At 41.1% G+C, this 18080-nt stretch overlaps 1 protein-coding gene across 4 annotated transcripts; it reads right to left on the bottom strand.

Moving 5' to 3' along the window:
* Positions 1 to 3150: 3150 nt before the first annotated feature.
* nsdhl (NAD(P) dependent steroid dehydrogenase-like) lies at positions 3151 to 14799 on the bottom strand. Of its 4 annotated transcripts, none has more exons than XM_069893301.1 (8): positions 14720 to 14799; positions 14385 to 14546; positions 7883 to 8029; positions 7603 to 7731; positions 7262 to 7291; positions 5468 to 5610; positions 4396 to 4498; positions 3151 to 4309 (listed from the first exon to the last, which is right to left on the bottom strand). In XM_069893301.1, exons 1-8 carry the CDS (start codon positions 14735 to 14737, stop codon positions 3974 to 3976), a joined length of 1068 nt encoding a protein of 355 aa, XP_069749402.1. In that variant the 5' UTR covers positions 14738 to 14799; the 3' UTR covers positions 3151 to 3973. The 4 variants fall into 4 exon arrangements, with proteins under 4 accessions (XP_069749402.1, XP_069749403.1, XP_069749404.1 ...); XM_069893302.1 differs by having other exon boundaries at positions 14385 to 14543; positions 14720 to 14795; XM_069893303.1 differs by lacking the exon at positions 7262 to 7291.
* Between the last annotated feature and the right edge of the window lie 3281 nt (positions 14800 to 18080).

The raw sequence follows: 18080 nt of genomic DNA, 5'->3' as shown, positions 1-18080 counted from the left end.
TTGGCGCCAGCTGCTGCAGCAGTTTGAAAGATGAATCAAAATGTCGACAACAGCCAATCAGGATAGCGCATCGGAAGCACCACGTGAGCAGGTAAGTGAACCACGAGATCACAGGACCGCAACCTTTTTCTTTCCTCTCATGTATTCCCTGTGCCGTAGGGGCTCTGTGATTCGTAAGGGATTGCTTAAGGTGGTATGTGGGTGGAAAAAAAGTTTGAAAACCACTGGTTTAATTGTACCTCATTGACTCGGTATGTGCACGGTTTCATAACTCCAAAGGAAATCTCCTTTTTTCAAGAAACATGGCTTCCCTGTTACTATGGTCAGTGGAGGCTATCCCACATTCCTAATTTTCCAGGCACTTGTACTCACCTTTGATAATGTAATTGGCCTGAAAAGTTCCTTCTGATTCACTCTCCACAGCTGCTGTATGCCCAAGTGACTACCTTACCACCATGTTTTAATACCAACAACTTCTCCATCATCAAGGCTGTACTCCTACATTCATAACATAGCCATGCCACCCAATCACCCTCTCAACTATCTCAGGTTATTTGATGCTGAAATGTTTAAATGTGTTTTTGAAACTCACTCTCTTCATCTTCCATATTGTACCTGTGTCAACTTAAGGTAATTCAAAACTCAACCAACAATAACTGCAATGGCAACATAGAGATGGCTAAAGTTTTCTTTGGTGCAAGTAAATATTATTTGCTAATAATTTTCATTGTGTATGATCCTTCAGTGAATCAAGTGCACCCTCTGTTTACTGCATTTCCTGAGGGTACTTTGCACACACCTATGATTAATAAATTGTTTACTGGTATCAGCAAGTTGGACTCTTTTGCAACATTGATCAGTATTTAACTATTTAGGTCATCACTAATGTTGGCATATGGACCAGTGAGGATTGAGACTTCTAATGCGGACTTTCAGAAGACATTTAATAAATACTAACAATAATGAACTAATGTTTTCCGCATTGATGAGGAATTCCTCATTAATGAGGAATTGATTTTTTCTTTCACAGATCACAATCAGTGAGGATTGGTAAGAACATCTCCCCAATCTTCACCAGTACAAGAGCACCATAGGGCTGTGTTCTTAGCCACCTGCTTTACTCACTTTATACCTATGACTGTGTGACTTGGCACGACACCATCATCTACAAATTTGCTGATAATACCATGGTAGTAGAATGTAGAAAAAGGGGCAATGAGTCAAAATACAGGAGATTGACAATTTGGCTGAATGGTGCACCAATAACAGCCTTGCACTCAATTTCACCAAAATCAAGGAGCTGATTGTTGACCTCAGGAAGGGAAAACCAGACATGTACGATCCAGTGATCATTGGGTGAAATCAGAGGGGGAGAGGGTGAGCACATTTAAGTTCTTGGCAGTCACTATCTTTGAGGATCTTGCCTGGACCAACATGCTAACGGCATCGTGAAGCAAGCATGTTAGTGCCTCTACTTCCTCAGGAGTTTGGAGAGGTTTTGTATGACATCAAACCCTGTCAAATTTCAAGATATATTGTGGAAAGTGTGCTGACCAGCTGCATCACAGTCTGGTATGGAGACACCAATACCCCTGAGTGTAAATCCATGCAAAAGATAATGGACACAACCCAGGACATCACAGGTAAAACCCTCCCCACTATTGAGAACATCGACAGGGAACGCTGCTGTCAGAGAGCAGCAGCAATCAAGAATCCACACCACACAGCACACTGTTCTCACTGCTACCATCAGGAAAGAGGTATCGGTACCTCAAGACTCACATCACCAAGTTCAGGAGCAGCTGCTACCCCTCCATCATCAGACTCCTCAACAATAAATTCAATCAATGACAACTTTTTGCACAATTGATTTTTTTTCCTCTCTGTATTGCAGTCAGTTATTTCCATTTATTTGTTTGCTTGTACAATGTTCAGTGTTGAGAGAATTATATTGTCATTCAAAATATCGGCGTTTTTCCAAACTGTATTTCCACTCCCCATCATCAACCTTTCAGACAAAAGCTCTTGCGTTTGCTTCAGCATAATTCAGAAGTCAGCCTTCTTAGGGCTAGAGCCAATCATGCGTATCCATCTCTAACATCGGCTGTTCGTTTTTTATGATTGGAATCCACCCAGCTTCAGCCAAAGAAATGCAATATCCCCAGTGACCTGAGGAAAATCTTGTCCACCAACATTCAAAATGGAAAAGGAGCAAGAAGAATCATATTGAGAAATAAAAGCAAATAGTTTATGTGTTCCTGGAGCTAGTAAACTAGTAGCTGGAGTAATGAAAGGAACATTAATAGCTTGTCAAAATGCACGATTAGTGTACTTATTGCTAAACTGTAACTCAACAGCAGACACGTGACAACTTAATCTATTTAAAGCTAAAGGAAACAAATGATGGCAACCTCTCCCAGGATAAGCAGGATCAATTTCTGGGGGAAAGAAAGTGAAGGATAGTTGCATATTAAAAATCTATTTCAGGCACTCAAACTTTAATTTATGTGTAATTCCCCTAACATCTCCACTCTAGCTGGCAGGCAGATGTATTGTTACTGCTTGTAAATTTATGGAACAATATTGATTGGAATAATAAAGAATTCTTTGTGGTAAGGACCAGGCTATGGTCCCTTACTGTTTCAATAAACAAGTATTGTTGCTCTAATTCAATAAAAATGTGACCTTCTGATAATTATTTACCCATCAAGAGTCAAGTCACTGCAACATTAACATGAGATCATTTCTTGTTCAGGACTGTTTCCGGTAGAGACAGTGCAAAAAGTGCAGTTGTTTGTTACAATGTAGTTATTAGATGTAAATTCCTGAGGGTTTTTTTTTTAAAAACTATGTTCTAGTAATGTCTTTATTTTTCTCATTACCATAGCTGTTGAGTCATGTAATTTGTGGTAGCCAAATTTGGGAATAAAAAGGATAAGAACTTTTTAACTAAAAAAAGTACATAAATATATATAACTCTAATGAAGGGACAATCTTTCCCCCTCTTGGTCTTATAAGAGGTTTTTTTTTTTACAAATTATGATTTGTATTTGTGCATTAAATTATCATTTGAAGCAGACAAAGTAATAAGAAAAGTATTTACACGTTCAAAGGGGAAAAGTAACATTTAATATCCTATATGAGTTGGTCTTCTCAAATTCCAATCAGTTTTTATTTTAATTATCCCTATCCATAATATAACATTTTAAATTTAACAAAGTCAATAAAAATCACAAAATGTAGAAACTGTGCAATATTGCTGAAAGAAAATTAATTAACAGGTAATGCTTGCACAATATTTCATAACAGGTGCATTATCATTTATCGATCCATTCCAAAATATTTACATGTTAAACCCCACTGCAGAACTCATTTATTAATATAATAAATGCACACACTGTTGATACATCAAAGTAAAATCCAGGTTAGTCATCTGGGGAGCCCAACAAATTATTTTAAAACTTGATGTTAAATTTTATCAAAAGCACATAAACCACAAAGTCCTTTTTTTTTGGAAAATAAGAAAATAGAACAAACAAGAAAAATAAAATATCCACCCTCCCCCATGGAAGACTTCTGACCAAAGTTTAAACATGCATACGACAGAAATCTAAACAGTATTATATCTTTTCAGTCGCAGGGTTGATTTTTTTCCCAAAATTTAATTTGTTTCACACATCAGTTCTAGTTCAAGAATTCATCAAAACACTGCACTAGAAAACATCTTCTACTTGTCTGGATATCACAGGAAATACAAGATTTGCTTTTGCTCCTTTCCAAAAGATATGCAGCCCCTAAACTACATTTTCCTCATTTTGAAGGGGAGAGGTCACTTCATTATTTTGATGCTTTTTCCCTGGATTCCGTGGTTAGAAAGCAGCAAAGAATGATTAAATATTCAGATGCGTCATAAATCATAGCAAAATTGAACTTTCATTACCATCTGGATCAACAATTAACAATCAACAGTACATCAGATAATTGAATTTTTAAGGTGTGTGAAACTTTGAATTGTATTCTTTATTCCTTCACTCAGACAGACAACAGGTTTATATCCAAGATCCTTCTTTGCTCTTTCACAACTATAATAATGGAATGTTCCTGCTAATGCGACTCGCATGGGAGTGAATGTAGATTTAATGGTCAAAAATGGCCTTAGCAGCGATACTAAAATTGAAAGCAAGACAGCCAAATAATAAGCCAACAGGTAAGGTATGTGATACTTTGGACGATCATAATTTAATCCAACTAAAAGCTCAGACAGGAAAGTCCAGAAGGGAATTGGTTCATCATTTGTGATGTGATAAGCCTGTTGGAAATAAAAAGAATTAATCGTTGGAAGGTTGCAAGTTTGTTTTAGAAATAACTAAGTAGATTTTCAATAACAATCAATACCTTTCCACAGATGTGTGAATTTGGATGAAGTTTATCTGCTGCCAGGATGAGCCCATGTACAACATTATCAACATAGGTAAAATCTACCAAGTTCTTACCATCACTGTAAAAGATAAATACAGTTACCAACCCATAAATAGGCAAACATTGTCACATCCAACAAAGCACTAGAAACAATAATTAAAACTGAACCATCATTTTAAACAAAGATTGAGTGGAAATCAAAAGTGAAGAAAACCTTTAAATAAAACAAAACATAGACAACACCAATCTCACGCTAAACTCATCAACTCACTTTCACAAAAGTTATGTGATGTACACATAAATGGACCATCCGAATTTCCAAATCTTTGGAAATTTTGAGCACTGACCAGGTGGTCAAAAAAAATGGAAATCAATTTGAGAAAGAATTTCTACATTGGTACTGTTTTATCAATAACAAAGCACAAATGGAGCTGTATTTCTTCTTTGAATGAGGGAAAGAAGCCATTGGATATAATCCTACACCTTGAAACTATGCAAGTAACACTTTAGAAGCAGAAGTATGCAAAGACACAGAGGTCCCAAACTTCCTGAAGAATACTCACCAGCAATTTTCCAGAAATATCTTGCAGCTAAACATCAGACAATGTAACATCTTGCTGTGTTTCCCAGGAATTCATTATACTGGGAACTCTGCCAAATGAACTGGTGACTGTGATCCTTTGTCTTGTAAAACCTTATCAAATAGCTTTTAAAATTCAGAAATGCTACATTAACTTATTCTTCTCCCACTTATTGTATACCCTGCGATCCTCAAACTATGAGATTTGTCAACAAGGATTTCCCTTTTGTGAAAACACACCAACCACATCTAATAATTTTACGATTTTCAAAATAATAAAACCATATACTTAACAATGGATATTAGTATTTTGCTGGCAAGCAAATCGCTGTGTTATTCACTATCTTCCCATCTCACTTATTATCTGCAGCTAATCAAGGAGAAAGTTATCCTCTTGTTTCTCATTTTTCTCCTGAAAGTAGCCAACATTTATTGCTGAATTAATTACTATAACTATATATGACCAACCCAATCACAAACTTCATCTTTCCACTCCTCGCAGCCTGTACAAGGACGGGCACTAAATGTGGATCTTGTGGTCCAAAAATTCCATGAGGACGAATTGCAATAGTCATGAAGTTCTGATCTGGATCATTAACATTGAGAATTTCCTGTGGAATAATGGACAAATGATCAATTCTGAATATGTGCAGCAAGTTTGCTCTATGACGCTGCCACAAAACACCACATTTCATGACTTGTTCATGATAATAAATTCTGATTCTAAAAAATTTTCATTTCCATTTTTGCAATGGGCAAAAGCTCTCAGCTCCTTCTCCATAGCTACTTAAATTACACTGGACATTTTTTTCCCCACAAAAGTTTACTTTCTGAAAAGAAAAATGGGGATTATTTAGATAACTTCAAGCAAAATACAAAGATAAATACAGATTTGCTGCATAACATAGGAAGTTGAAGAAACATTAAATTACGTTTTATTGAATTTAGCATGTTTCATCACATAATGATACGAACATATTGCAACTGACTAAAAATATTTTGCCATTTATTTTCGTTTGTGCTCAGCATTTGATGCCTCTCTTGTCAGTTTCAAAACAATAGCTGGCCAGCATTGATGGATTCCAGTTGCCCTGATACCAATTTTCCATGGTCGCAAAACTTGCACCAAGTTCCTAACTGGCTGCACCAAGATCAACAGGGAAGAAGTCCAGGTGCAAATGCAGAAAATAAATTTTCAATGATATTGCACTTCGTGGTTTTGTATGCTTGAAGCATGTTAAAAGCATGACAGTAAATCACAAAAACAGGTTGTATCTAAAAATGGCATATTTTTAAAGTGATTTTCAATATCAACAGCCCAAAATCCATAAAATACATCCAAAGGGGTTCAGGAAGCAAAATCTGCGTTATCCAATGTTCGTGTTCAACTAATACAATTGCCAAATCACCTAGAATAGTTTTCAATTACTGGATTGTCAAGAATACCATAATGGTCAAAGGACATACAACTACATTTAAAAAAAGTACAGTAATTTATTGTAAAAGTGTACTTTATATACCAAAGATAGATACATAACCAACATTTTGGTATGAAAAAAATGTAGGTCAAAATTACTTAAAAAGTTTAAGTCCTGTATCACTTGAAACTTCTTTCAATCCAGGGAATATTTATATCAAACATTTGTAGGTATCTAAACTGATCTCTAACAGTGTTGTAGTAAATATTCACACTATTTTCAGTTCGATTGCAATAGCTAAAACAGCACAGCTCAAAATTAGGGAAACTGTGCAAAGAATAAGGCAAGAAATTTACATTGAAAGTAGCTGTTCATTGATATTTCTTTTTAATCCTAGTCACATCACTGGTAGATTAAATACATCAACATTGCACAATTTAACGTTTAAAACATGGAGAAAGAGATTTCAAATTGGGGTGGGCAGCATATACAGATGCTCCTTGGCTGATGATGGTGTGAGGTGGGTTATAATGGTCTGAAAGGTTAATGGCCTGCGATGTGGTAATTACCGCTGAACAATTTTTCCACTGACAATGTGTTTGTCGGAACGTAATCCCATCGTCAGTTGAGGAGCATCTGTAAATGTTTTATCTTTTTAAATTAGTAGAACAAACAAACATTGAAATTAGCATATGGGAGCAGTGTTTAAATAAGATGACCTGCATGTGGAAATTAGGATTACAATTAATTTTCAGAAAATAATTATTAGATGAACTGGATGGAACATTGGATTTTCACAATCATCAAAAGAGTGTCTGTATGTACAGAAGATAAAATGTCTTACTTTTTCAACTAGATCGTCATTAGGCCAATACTGTAATGATAAAGTAGGACAAATTGGCAATCTCTGCAAGACTAAGAAGAGAATGGGAGAAACATATCCCATTAGAACAAAGGGATGAACTCCCAGAATTGGGTTGGAGGCACATTGATGCACTACATAGAATGGGAGAAAAAAGGACCCATCTGCATGAAGACAATAATTTTCATGAAACAACTAGTTTCATCTTTACTACAAATCTGAAATGTTTTACTCAAAAAGAATAAAGTGAATCTGTTCGCAATAACTATAGAAATAAATGATAATCATTACTTTTGAAGTTGTGATTCAAAGATTAAACTTACCATTTCTTGTAAGATCTTGGTTTGTGAATAGTAGTCAATGGGTTTTTTAGCATATGGTAGGTCTTCAGAGCCATTCTTCAGGTTTGTTCCTTCAAATACAACACTCGCACTACTAGTTAGCACCAATTTCTGTGGTGAGAATAGAGCATTATTAAGTCATGAAAGATTAAAGATAATGAAAGGGGTGTTGAAGTCAAACAGCTACTTTTTTAAATTTTTTTTCTTCTTTTTTTAAACCCTTAAGTCACAGCTACTTAAACTGAAGTGAACGGTTTCTTACCTCAACACCAGATTCTTTACATGCTTCAATTATGGTTTTGGTCCCTGTGTAATTGACTTTGTAGAAGAGTTCTCTGTTGTCACTGGAAGGTGGTGGAGAAGCACAGTGAAATACAATCTTCACATCCTTGAACGCTGGCAGTATATCCTAAAGGACCATAATTTATTTGTTTGTTACGCCAGTCATCTAGCACATTTTATTTGCCCAAATATAGTACAACTCAGATTATCCAAAATGGTTGGGACTGGGCCAACGTCAGATAAATGGTTTATTCGGAGAAATTGTCATATTTTTAAAAAAAAAACAGCCCAGTAGCTTGATACAAATTATTTGTATCAATGTTTTAAGAACAAAGGATAAGGGAGCATTTCTTAAGCATTAAAATAATATTTAATTCTCGCCATAAAAAAAAATGCTGGCCGCCGCCGATCCCCGAAACAAATCCAGTGCGGCTGCTGATCACAATGATCACTCAACCGCCATTGCCGATCCCCAACATGAACACACTACTGCCGCTGATCTCCGGGGAGGCTTCCCAAGCCGGTGGAACACTCACTGGCAAGTCAGTGGGCTCCTGTCTCCCTGGTCACCAAAGCTCCCCATTTCAAATCCTCCCCTAGGCCTATGACACAAGTACACTGGGGAAGTAGGCAGAGGAGAAGATTCGGAATCAGCGTTGGCATCCTGTGTGCCAAGGAGGGAGGGACAAAAAAGGATAGGAGGGGGTGGAAGGGAAAACCACTGAGCCAAACGTCCTGATCCTGCCCAAGAGGCCGCTCTCCTTGATGATGCTGGGAAAAGGGTTTCTTCTGACTGATTGTGGCTGGGAGACAATGGTACACAGTTTGAGAGGGAGTGTTGGAGAGAAAAGTCAATAGGAGAATGTAAAGAAAAAAATAGAAAGAAAAAGAGGAGGGAATTACCTGAAATGAGCACAATCGCTATTCTAATTTCATGTCGGGTGGATTTTTTTTTCAACCTGTGAGGTCAGTTCGGCTCCAAAAAAAGTTGGATAAATGAGGATTTCAGATAACCTAATTTTGGATAATAGGAGTTATACTGTCATTGAAAAATTGCTGTCAAAGCCTCATTTGCCTCCCATAGCAGCCAAGTATACATCCCATCCTCCTTTCTCCAGAAGTCAGGGAAGAAGCTGTGGAAGCCCTGGCAGAGATATTTGCATTATTGTTAAGGGTGAGTGAGGTGCCAGGAGACTAGAGGATGACTAATGTTGCGCATTCATTTAGTCATGGGTAAGTTACTGGGAGACAATCTCCTTGCATTTGTAGAGGCAAAGACTGATTAAGGATACCAGTAGTCACTGTGGCTTTGTGCATGAGAAATTAAGTCTCACGAAATTGATTGAGTTTTTTAAAAAAAAGGAGGTACAAAGAAGATAGAGTTCATAGAGTTTGGCAAGGCTTTCAACAAAGACACACATGGAAGGCTGCTCTGGCATCAGACTGCATGGGATCTAGAGCAAGCTAGCCAATTGTATACAGAATTGACATGATAGTGGGAGTTTGAAGATGTTAGTGGAGTTGTTACTTGGATTTGAAACCTACAACCAGTGGTGTGCTGCAGGGATCAGGGCTGCATCCACTGTTGTTTGTCATCAGTATTAGCAACTTGAATGGCAATGTGGTTATCATGTTTAGCAGATGATGCCAAAATTGACGTATAATGCACAGTGAAGGTTATTGAAGATTACAACGTGATCTAGATCATGGTTTTCAAACTTTTTCTTTCCACTCACATACCACCTTAAGTAACCCCTATGCCGTAGGTGCTCTGTGATTAGTAAGGGGTTACTTAAGGTAGTTTGTGAGTGGGGAAAAAAAGGTTGAGAAGCACTGCTCTAGACCCAATTATTATTGAAATATTTTGCTTGAGAAAATTTGTCATTGGCCCATTTCCTTTGGAGTTATGAAACCGTGCACATAACAAGTCAATTAGGTATGATTAAAACAATGGTTTTCAAACTTTTTCTTTCTACTCACATACCTCCTTAAGTAATCCCTTACTAATCACAGAGCCCTATGGTATAGGGAATACTTAAGGTGATATGTGAATGGAAAGAAAAAGTTTGAAAAATACTGATCTAGATGAAATGGTAAAGAAAGTAGATGAAATTTAATTCAGTCAACAAGTATGATATGTAGCATTTTGGTAGGTTAAGACAGGGCATGACATGCAAGGTGAATGATAGGGCTCTGGGGTGCATTATAGAACAAAGAGATTTGGGGATGCGGGAGCATAGTTCCATGAAAGTGACGACATAAGTAGACAGGAATTATTCTTACAGAATTGTGCATATGGCACACTGGTCTCCATTTGACAGAGCTTTGCACACAGGTACAGGGATGTCATGTTACAACTGTACAAGTTGTTGGTGAGCTCGCACTTGGGAGTATTGTGTGCTATTTTGGTCATCAAGCTATAGGAAAGATAACATTAATCTGGAAATGGTGCAGAAAAGATTTGAGACTGTTAAACTTAAATTTTCTTCCCAGAATGTAGGCGATAAATAAAGGAGGGGGGGAGGGGTTATAGAGGTTTATAAAATCATGAGGTGCATAGATATGGGTAAAGGTCACAAATTTTGCCCCTCCCCAGAGCAGGAGAATTTAAACTGCATCCTGTGTGTTCTTCGCTGCAATTACAGCAGCTTCAGCAGGGCTGCCATTTTAAAAACAAAAATGAGTGGAGCGCTGAGATGAAGAGCGATGGATGAGGCACAGATTTTAGCGTCCCATGTGGTGTCCTCTTCATACAGAGGGTGCTAAGTACGTGCAATAAATTGCCAGAGGAAGTGTTAGAAGCAAGGACAACTGCAAATGTTCAAAAGACATTTAGACAGGTACAGTGCCCTCCATGATGTTTGGGACAAAGAGACTCTTTTTTTTCCATTATTTTCCCTTGCTTCACAGATTTATATTTGCAATCAAACAATTTACATGTAATTGAAGAGCATATTCCAGATTTTATTCAAGGATATATGTGTACATTTTGGTTTGACCATGCAGAAATTACAGCACTTTTTATCCCTATTCCCTTCATTTCAGGGAACCATAATGTTAGGGAAATTCCACTTCACAGGTGTTTTTGAGTACTCTAACATGTTTAATTGCTTCATTGGTGCAGGTATAAGAGAGATGGGATGATTTTTCAGTTTTTGATCACATTTGGAGTCTGTAGTTGCCATTTTCCAACACGAAGACCAGAGTTGTGCCAATGAAAGTCAAAGAAGCCATTATGAGGCTGAAATTCATAAAGAAACATTGCCCATACTCAAGGATTACCAAAATCAACTGTTTGGAACATCATTACAAAGAAAGAGTGTACTGGTGAGCTCAGTCATCGCAAAGGGACTGGTCTTCCAAGGAAGACTCCACTGCTGATGACGGAAGAATTCTCATCATAATAATGAAGAAAATCTCCAAACGTATGTCTGACAGATCAGAAATACTCTTCAGGAAGCAGATGTAGATATATTAATGACTACTATCCATAGAAGATATGACTGACAGAAAAAAAAGTGTCTTTGTCCCAAAAATTTATGCCTGTGACCTGGCTCTCAGCAGGTTTCCGATCTCGTTTATCCAGGGCTTCTGGAGAGGGGAAACCCCGAACAATTTGGTGGGGACACACTCGTCAACAGTTGTTTTGATGAAGTGTGCAAATGCACTGGTGTAATTATTCAGATCTTCTGCTGAGTGTTTGAACTCCACCCAATCCACTGACTCTAGGCAGTCCCGTAACCATTCTTCATCTCACACTGTTCTGATTACTGCAGTCTCTCTTTTTAAGCTCTGTCTGTATGCATACAGAAGGAGCAGATCCAGGTGATCCAATTTGCCAAAATGCAGTCTCAGGAAAGAATAGTAGGCCAGCGAGGACCTCCGGCGCAGCGAGGACCTCCGGCGCAGCGAGGACCTCCGGCGCAGCGAGGACCTCCGGCGCAGCGAGGACCTCCGGCGCAGCGAGGACCTCCGGCGCAGCGAGGACCTCCGGCGCAGCGAGGACCTCCGGCGCAGCGAGGACCTCCGGCGCAGCGAGGACCTCCGGCGCAGCGAGGACCTCCGGCGCAGCGAGGACCTCCGGCGCAGCGAGGACCTCCGGCGCAGCGAGGACCTCCGGCGCAGCGAGGACCTCCGGCGCAGCGAGGACCTCCGGCGCAGCGAGGACCTCCGGCGCAGCGAGGACCTCCGGCGCAGCGAGGACCTCCGGCGCAGCGAGGACCTCCGGCGCAGCGAGGACCTCCGGCGCAGCGAGGACCTCCGGCGCAGCGAGGACCTCCGGCGCAGCGAGGACCTCCGGCGCAGCGAGGACCTCCGGCGCAGCGAGGACCTCCGGCGCAGCGAGGACCTCCGGCGCAGCGAGGACCTCCGGCGCAGCGAGGACCTCCGGCGCAGCGAGGACCTCCGGCGCAGCGAGGACCTCCGGCGCAGCGAGGACCTCCGGCGCAGCGAGGACCTCCGGCGCAGCGAGGACCTCCGGCGCAGCGAGGACCTCCGGCGCAGCGAGGACCTCCGGCGCAGCGAGGACCTCCGGCGCAGCGAGGACCTCCGGCGCAGCGAGGACCTCCGGCGCAGCGAGGACCTCCGGCGCAGCGAGGACCTCCGGCGCAGCGAGGACCTCCGGCGCAGCGAGGACCTCCGGCGCAGCGAGGACCTCCGGCGCAGCGAGGACCTCCGGCGCAGCGAGGACCTCCGGCGCAGCGAGGACCTCCGGCGCAGCGAGGACCTCCGGCGCAGCGAGGACCTCCGGCGCAGCGAGGACCTCCGGCGCAGCGAGGACCTCCGGCGCAGCGAGGACTTCTGGTGTAGCAGGTTACATGCTGCTGTTAATTGCACAGATTTTTCTTGAAAAAGGCAAAGTTGAAGTCACCGACTATAACTTGTAGTGCATTTGGGTGGGCCGTCTCTTGTTTACTGTCTACATCATGCCTGTGCAAGTTTCTGTTTGTATTCGGCATCAGAAGGGATACAAACTCTGGTGAGGTTTACTCTACAAGGTAGATAAAAATGTTTACATTTAATCAAGATTTGTTCCAAGGTAGTGCAGGAGGTTGACAAGACCCCCAACATCCATGCACCAGCCAGTATTAACTAAAAAGCACAAACCACCCCCTCTTTGCCAGAAGTTGAGTTCCAATCTAGTCTAGGAACAGTGAAACCCTCTGGTCAGATTGTAGTGTCCACTGTGTTGTTAGCCAGTTCTGGATGCAGCAAACAACTTAGATTTGTTTCACCTGTTTCTGATAAATCAGCTTTGCCCTGAGGACATGAATTTTACATCCTGCAGTAGTATGGATGGTAGGGGAGGTCTCAGTCCTCTGCTTTGACCCTGAGATTATTGCACTGGAGCAGAGACAATCACCTACCTCTTTGCAGAATGCAGATTTGCTAAGCGTGTCTAGAGAGGGATGCAAGGGTCCTTGCCACAGTTTATTCCCAGCAGCAGGATGACATAGTACTTTTATTTATGGGCTGTTCTCAGGGATGTGTGCAGAGACAAGCATCCAGAACTGCTGGAAAACTATCAACTCAGTGAAGGCCCTTTATGCCTGAAACATGTTGACTTTTAGCACACAGAAATGTTGGAGAGGGAATAGATTCAACTGACACATTCCCAGCTGCAGGAGTACATGCTGAGAGACACACTGAGGCTTGGTGCAATCAATACGAGAGCACTTTGGTGAAAGAACACAATCAAGAGTCATTCCATCACCAGGCTGAGACAGAAGCCCTTTCCACTGACACCTTGTCTCAGAAATTAACTGGTTAACGGTCCAGTGGAAATGGAAAAAAAAAGGCATCAGCGTCAAATGACGTTAAATCACGCCTTGGATTTACAACCTCTAACCCTACTCATATCCTTGCCATCAGCTGACACCAGCACATTGATTAAACCAATGGAAAAAGGACACCTTCCATCCATTCCATTCAAAGGTAGACTCTCTGATCCTAGAGGATGAGTTGTGTTCAGTGGAAAAGCAGCCAGTGTCCTGGTTAAAGGTAGCCCAATGGAAACAACACAAACGGCTTCCTATCCCGGGACACTGCAGAGCCAATTAACTGGGATACCAGTGGAAAAGGAGCAATAGGGGAAGCCCCTCAAACAACAGAGTGGGGAGTAATGCTAAAGTCCACAGTGATGGGAATGGTGTAAATAGGGAGGCATGTAACTATGTATAAATGAAGAAATATATGGACATGACCAAAGAATATAGTCTTAGGACAATTTTGTAAATAATTTATTGTGAATAAAGTCTATTTTTGGAAAAATTAAACTTCCCAAGCCATTTTTACAAGATCCTGTTTAGCAGACCGAAATCATTCTTCCCTCCGATTCAGGACCTAATACACAGACTATTCTTCTCCTATTTCCAGAGTTATTAATTGCTAGTGTTTTAGTTTAATGCAGCTTTTGTTTTGGCAATTAAGAAAAAACGCATACTCAATTGAGTATTACATCTCAAAACTTAATTTCCACTCACCTCTTTGCAACATAGATCAGCACTGAAATACTGAACTCCTTCACTTGCCGGTGGTTTTTGAATATCCAAAACATTAACAATGTATCCTTTCTCCAAAAGTTTCGCCACCAGACGTTGGCCCAAAAAACCCGAGCCCCCGATCACAGTACATGTCTTATTCTGCTAATAAAACAAAATAGAAAATAAATCGCATATATTTTTTTCAGACAAACAGGTGATCATCATCAAGGATATTAAAACTCAGCACATCTGCCAGGTTCCCCTATTCTCTGCTCTCCTATTTGTTTCTTTCTACAATCTTCGGCCACTGTGCCCGGACTCAATTATATACTCACCCGCAAACGTGTAGCCATCACCCCTGTAGCAAAGCACAATGTATTTCATCCCCAAAGCACTGGACCCGGGCGGAGGCGGTCCAAACAAAACAGAATGTAGCCATTGGTCCAAAGGCTACATTTCTCCCTTTTGATTGGTGTACACTAGTGTGATTGTAACTCTGGTGATTGGTCCATAATCCAATCACAGCATCGAATGATCATGGGCTGGTGGTGACACACGAAACAGTAGCCAATTGGGATTGGCTTAAACTTCATGTCCGAGCAGTCTCCGTGCCGTGTCTTTGCGTTCACTGATGAAGTGATGCTCCAGGACACGTTTGTGAAATAACATGGATTCAAGGGGTGTTATGTATCGAAACTGATTGAAAAAAAAATCAGGGGCAATTGAAAAGGAGCAGCATTTGATGCATGCGAGGAAAATAACTATTTTAGGCTATGCAGTGTTTTCGAACTGAGTGCTCGACAACTGGACTCAGCTACGAGATAAAAAGAGAAACAGCCAACGTCTGCAGACGCTGTGATTGTAGTAAAAACAGAAATGCTGGAGGAACTCAGCGGGTCTGGCAGCTTGCATAGGTAAAGCTGTTTTGGGTCTGAGCCCTTCTTCAAGGTATGAGTAAAAGCAGCCAGGCGCCAAAGTTCAAAGACTGAGGGAGGAAAGAGCACAAACCAACAGACAAATAATTGATTTGATTGGGAAAAGTGTCACTCTCTGAATGCAGAGCTGGAGGAAGGGAGATGGGGGAAAGAAAGGAAAGAGAGACAGACCAAGCTAGAGGAAAGGAGAAATGGGGACAGTGACAATAACAGGCCTCAATGACTGAATTTATTGCCTGAAAGAATGGTAGATGTAGAAATCCTCATTACATGTGAAACATACTTGGATGTGTAGATGAAGAATCAACCTGCAAGCTACAGACCCAATTCTGGAAGATAGATGAGGTTATTTGTGCTTTGTTTTTACTAGTATGGAAGTTAAAAACTAAATGACCTCTTATCTGATTCAATAAACATCCTGTGGCACAGACCTCCACCATTATGAAATGCTTTGAGCATCTGGTGATGGCATGCATCAAAGGTTGAGAGCCACTACAATAGAGGAACATAAGAAATAGAAGCAGAAAGCTAATTGGCCTGTCAAGCCTCCTCTGCCACTTAATAAGATTATGGCTGATCTGATGATATGGTCATCTTCAGCTACCTGCCTTTTCCCCATATCCTTTAATTTTCATACTGTGAAAAATCTCTAAATGTTTTCCACTGTTGTTCAACCATCCCATCATACATTCTGTGCTCCCAATATTCACTGGCCAACTCCCATCAACTACTTGTAATTTCCCTTATTTAGGTATAAATCATGGGTTTTACACCAAACTATTGAACCCTTCATTTGTATGTGGACTCAATCATACTGTGATCACTGTCTACAAGATCGCTAATTTTACCTATCTCATTGCGCAGGACCAGGTCCAAGTTAGCATGTTCCCTTGCAGGTTCAGTCGCATGGTGTTGTCCTGGGTAAACTTGTACCTCTCACTTTGTTCGTTTTAGATTGGTCACAGTGTTTGAGCTACCGAAAGAAAACAGAGACACCAGCCGAGAGCACTTCAATTTATACAAATCTTTATTACAAAATTTTAAGCTGATTTCAAACTACAATATGCAAGCCCTTCCCAATTATACTTATCAACGCCTGGACTGGTCCCAACTGCCGAAGCGAGGCAACGACCGCACACTCCACCTCCCCCGACCGGGACGTTGGTTGGACTCTAGAAATTCTTCTTGCTGAGAGATGTTGCCATCCCTCAGAGAGTCTGAAACTTCAGCAGCGGGACCACAGCTTATATTACCCAAAAATTGCTTACCCAAGCACCTATTCCCTGTGCAAAAAAAGATAACCGAGCACGCCTAGGCTTCTATCAAATACCACAACTTTCTAGCTTATCACTTTGAATACAATGGTTTACTTAGCTTCAAGGTCTCATCTGACAGTCTGCAACCAACAATCCCATCAATCTCAAACTTCAGCAACCGGCAGGAAGATTAAACGTTCTTGGTACCAGATGTCTTTTTGTCAGATAACTGCATCTCTGGGCCCCTTGGTGGAATTTAGCTGATGCCTGCTGATTCTAACATTGTTCTCAAAGTAGGTTACTGATACTCAGCCTTGCATAAGCAAAAGCATGGTTTAAATCCTCCATTACAGCTGTTTAAGAAAAATATCACGATGCATTCCATGAAGTCCTCCTCAAGGTTGCCCTGACCAACACCTAACCAAAGAAACACCAACATTTCATGTCAAAATCATCGGAACTGTGGAGGAGCTGAAAGTAGTTTGTTAAGTGTGAGAAGGGTGACAAGCGACTTTGATGGGGTAAAACCAGACTGGCCATGAGGATAAGCTGGAAACAGTTATATGATCAGTGAGTGAAGAGAGGCATAGAACATAGAACCATATATAGCACAGTACATGCCCTTTGGCCCTCGATATAGCACAGTACATGCCCTTTGGCCCTCGATATAGCACAGTACATGCCCTTTGGACCTCGAAGTTGTGCCGACCCATATATTCCTTACTAAAAAAGTACTAAACCCTCCCTACCTCATACCCATCTATTTTTATTTCATCCATGTGTCTGTCTTTTCTTTGTCTTTCTTTGGCTTGGCTTCGCGGACGAAGATTTATGGAGGGGGTAAAAAGTCCACGTCAGCTGCAGGCTCGTTTGTGGCTGACAAGTGACAGACATGTGTCTGTCTAAGAGTCTGTTAAATGTCACCCACGTTTCAGCCTCCACCACTTTCCCCGGCAAGTCATTCCAGATCCCCACAACTTTCTGTGTGGTACCATCGCAAAGTTAAAAGTTCAGATTAATTGTCAGAGTACAAACATTACATCACATACAACCCTGAGATTCTTTTTTCCTGCAGGGCCAGGCAGAATTTCTACTTATGGTAAGCAAAACAAAAAAAACTACTCATGAAAAGATAGGTACACAAAAAATACTTAGTAATGTAGGAGAGGCCATTTGCAGTATATATATATATATGGTGCAGCCGAGATAGGTAAACTGGTTGACCGTTTTGAGTTTTGTGTGCCCGATGGAGATGTGGGGGGACTGGTAGTCATGGTGGGGAGCTGGCTGATGGAGGACCTCAGTTTTCTTCAGGCTGACTTCCAGGCCAAACATTTTGGCAGTTTCCGCAAAGCAGGACGTCAAGCGCTGAAGAGCTGGCTCTGAATGGGCAACTAAAGCGGCATCGTCTGCAAAGAGTAGTTCACGGACAAGTTTCTCTTGTGTCTTGGTGTGAGCTTGCAGGCGCCTCAGATTGAAGAGACTGCCATCCGTGCGGTACCGGA

This window comes from Narcine bancroftii, chromosome 8 (genome assembly GCF_036971445.1).
Source record: "Narcine bancroftii isolate sNarBan1 chromosome 8, sNarBan1.hap1, whole genome shotgun sequence".
In the NCBI taxonomy this organism is placed as follows: Eukaryota; Metazoa; Chordata; class Chondrichthyes; order Torpediniformes; family Narcinidae; genus Narcine; species Narcine bancroftii.
Note: the sequence above shows the minus strand (reverse complement) of the source record. Positions and strands in the feature narration are given on the sequence as shown.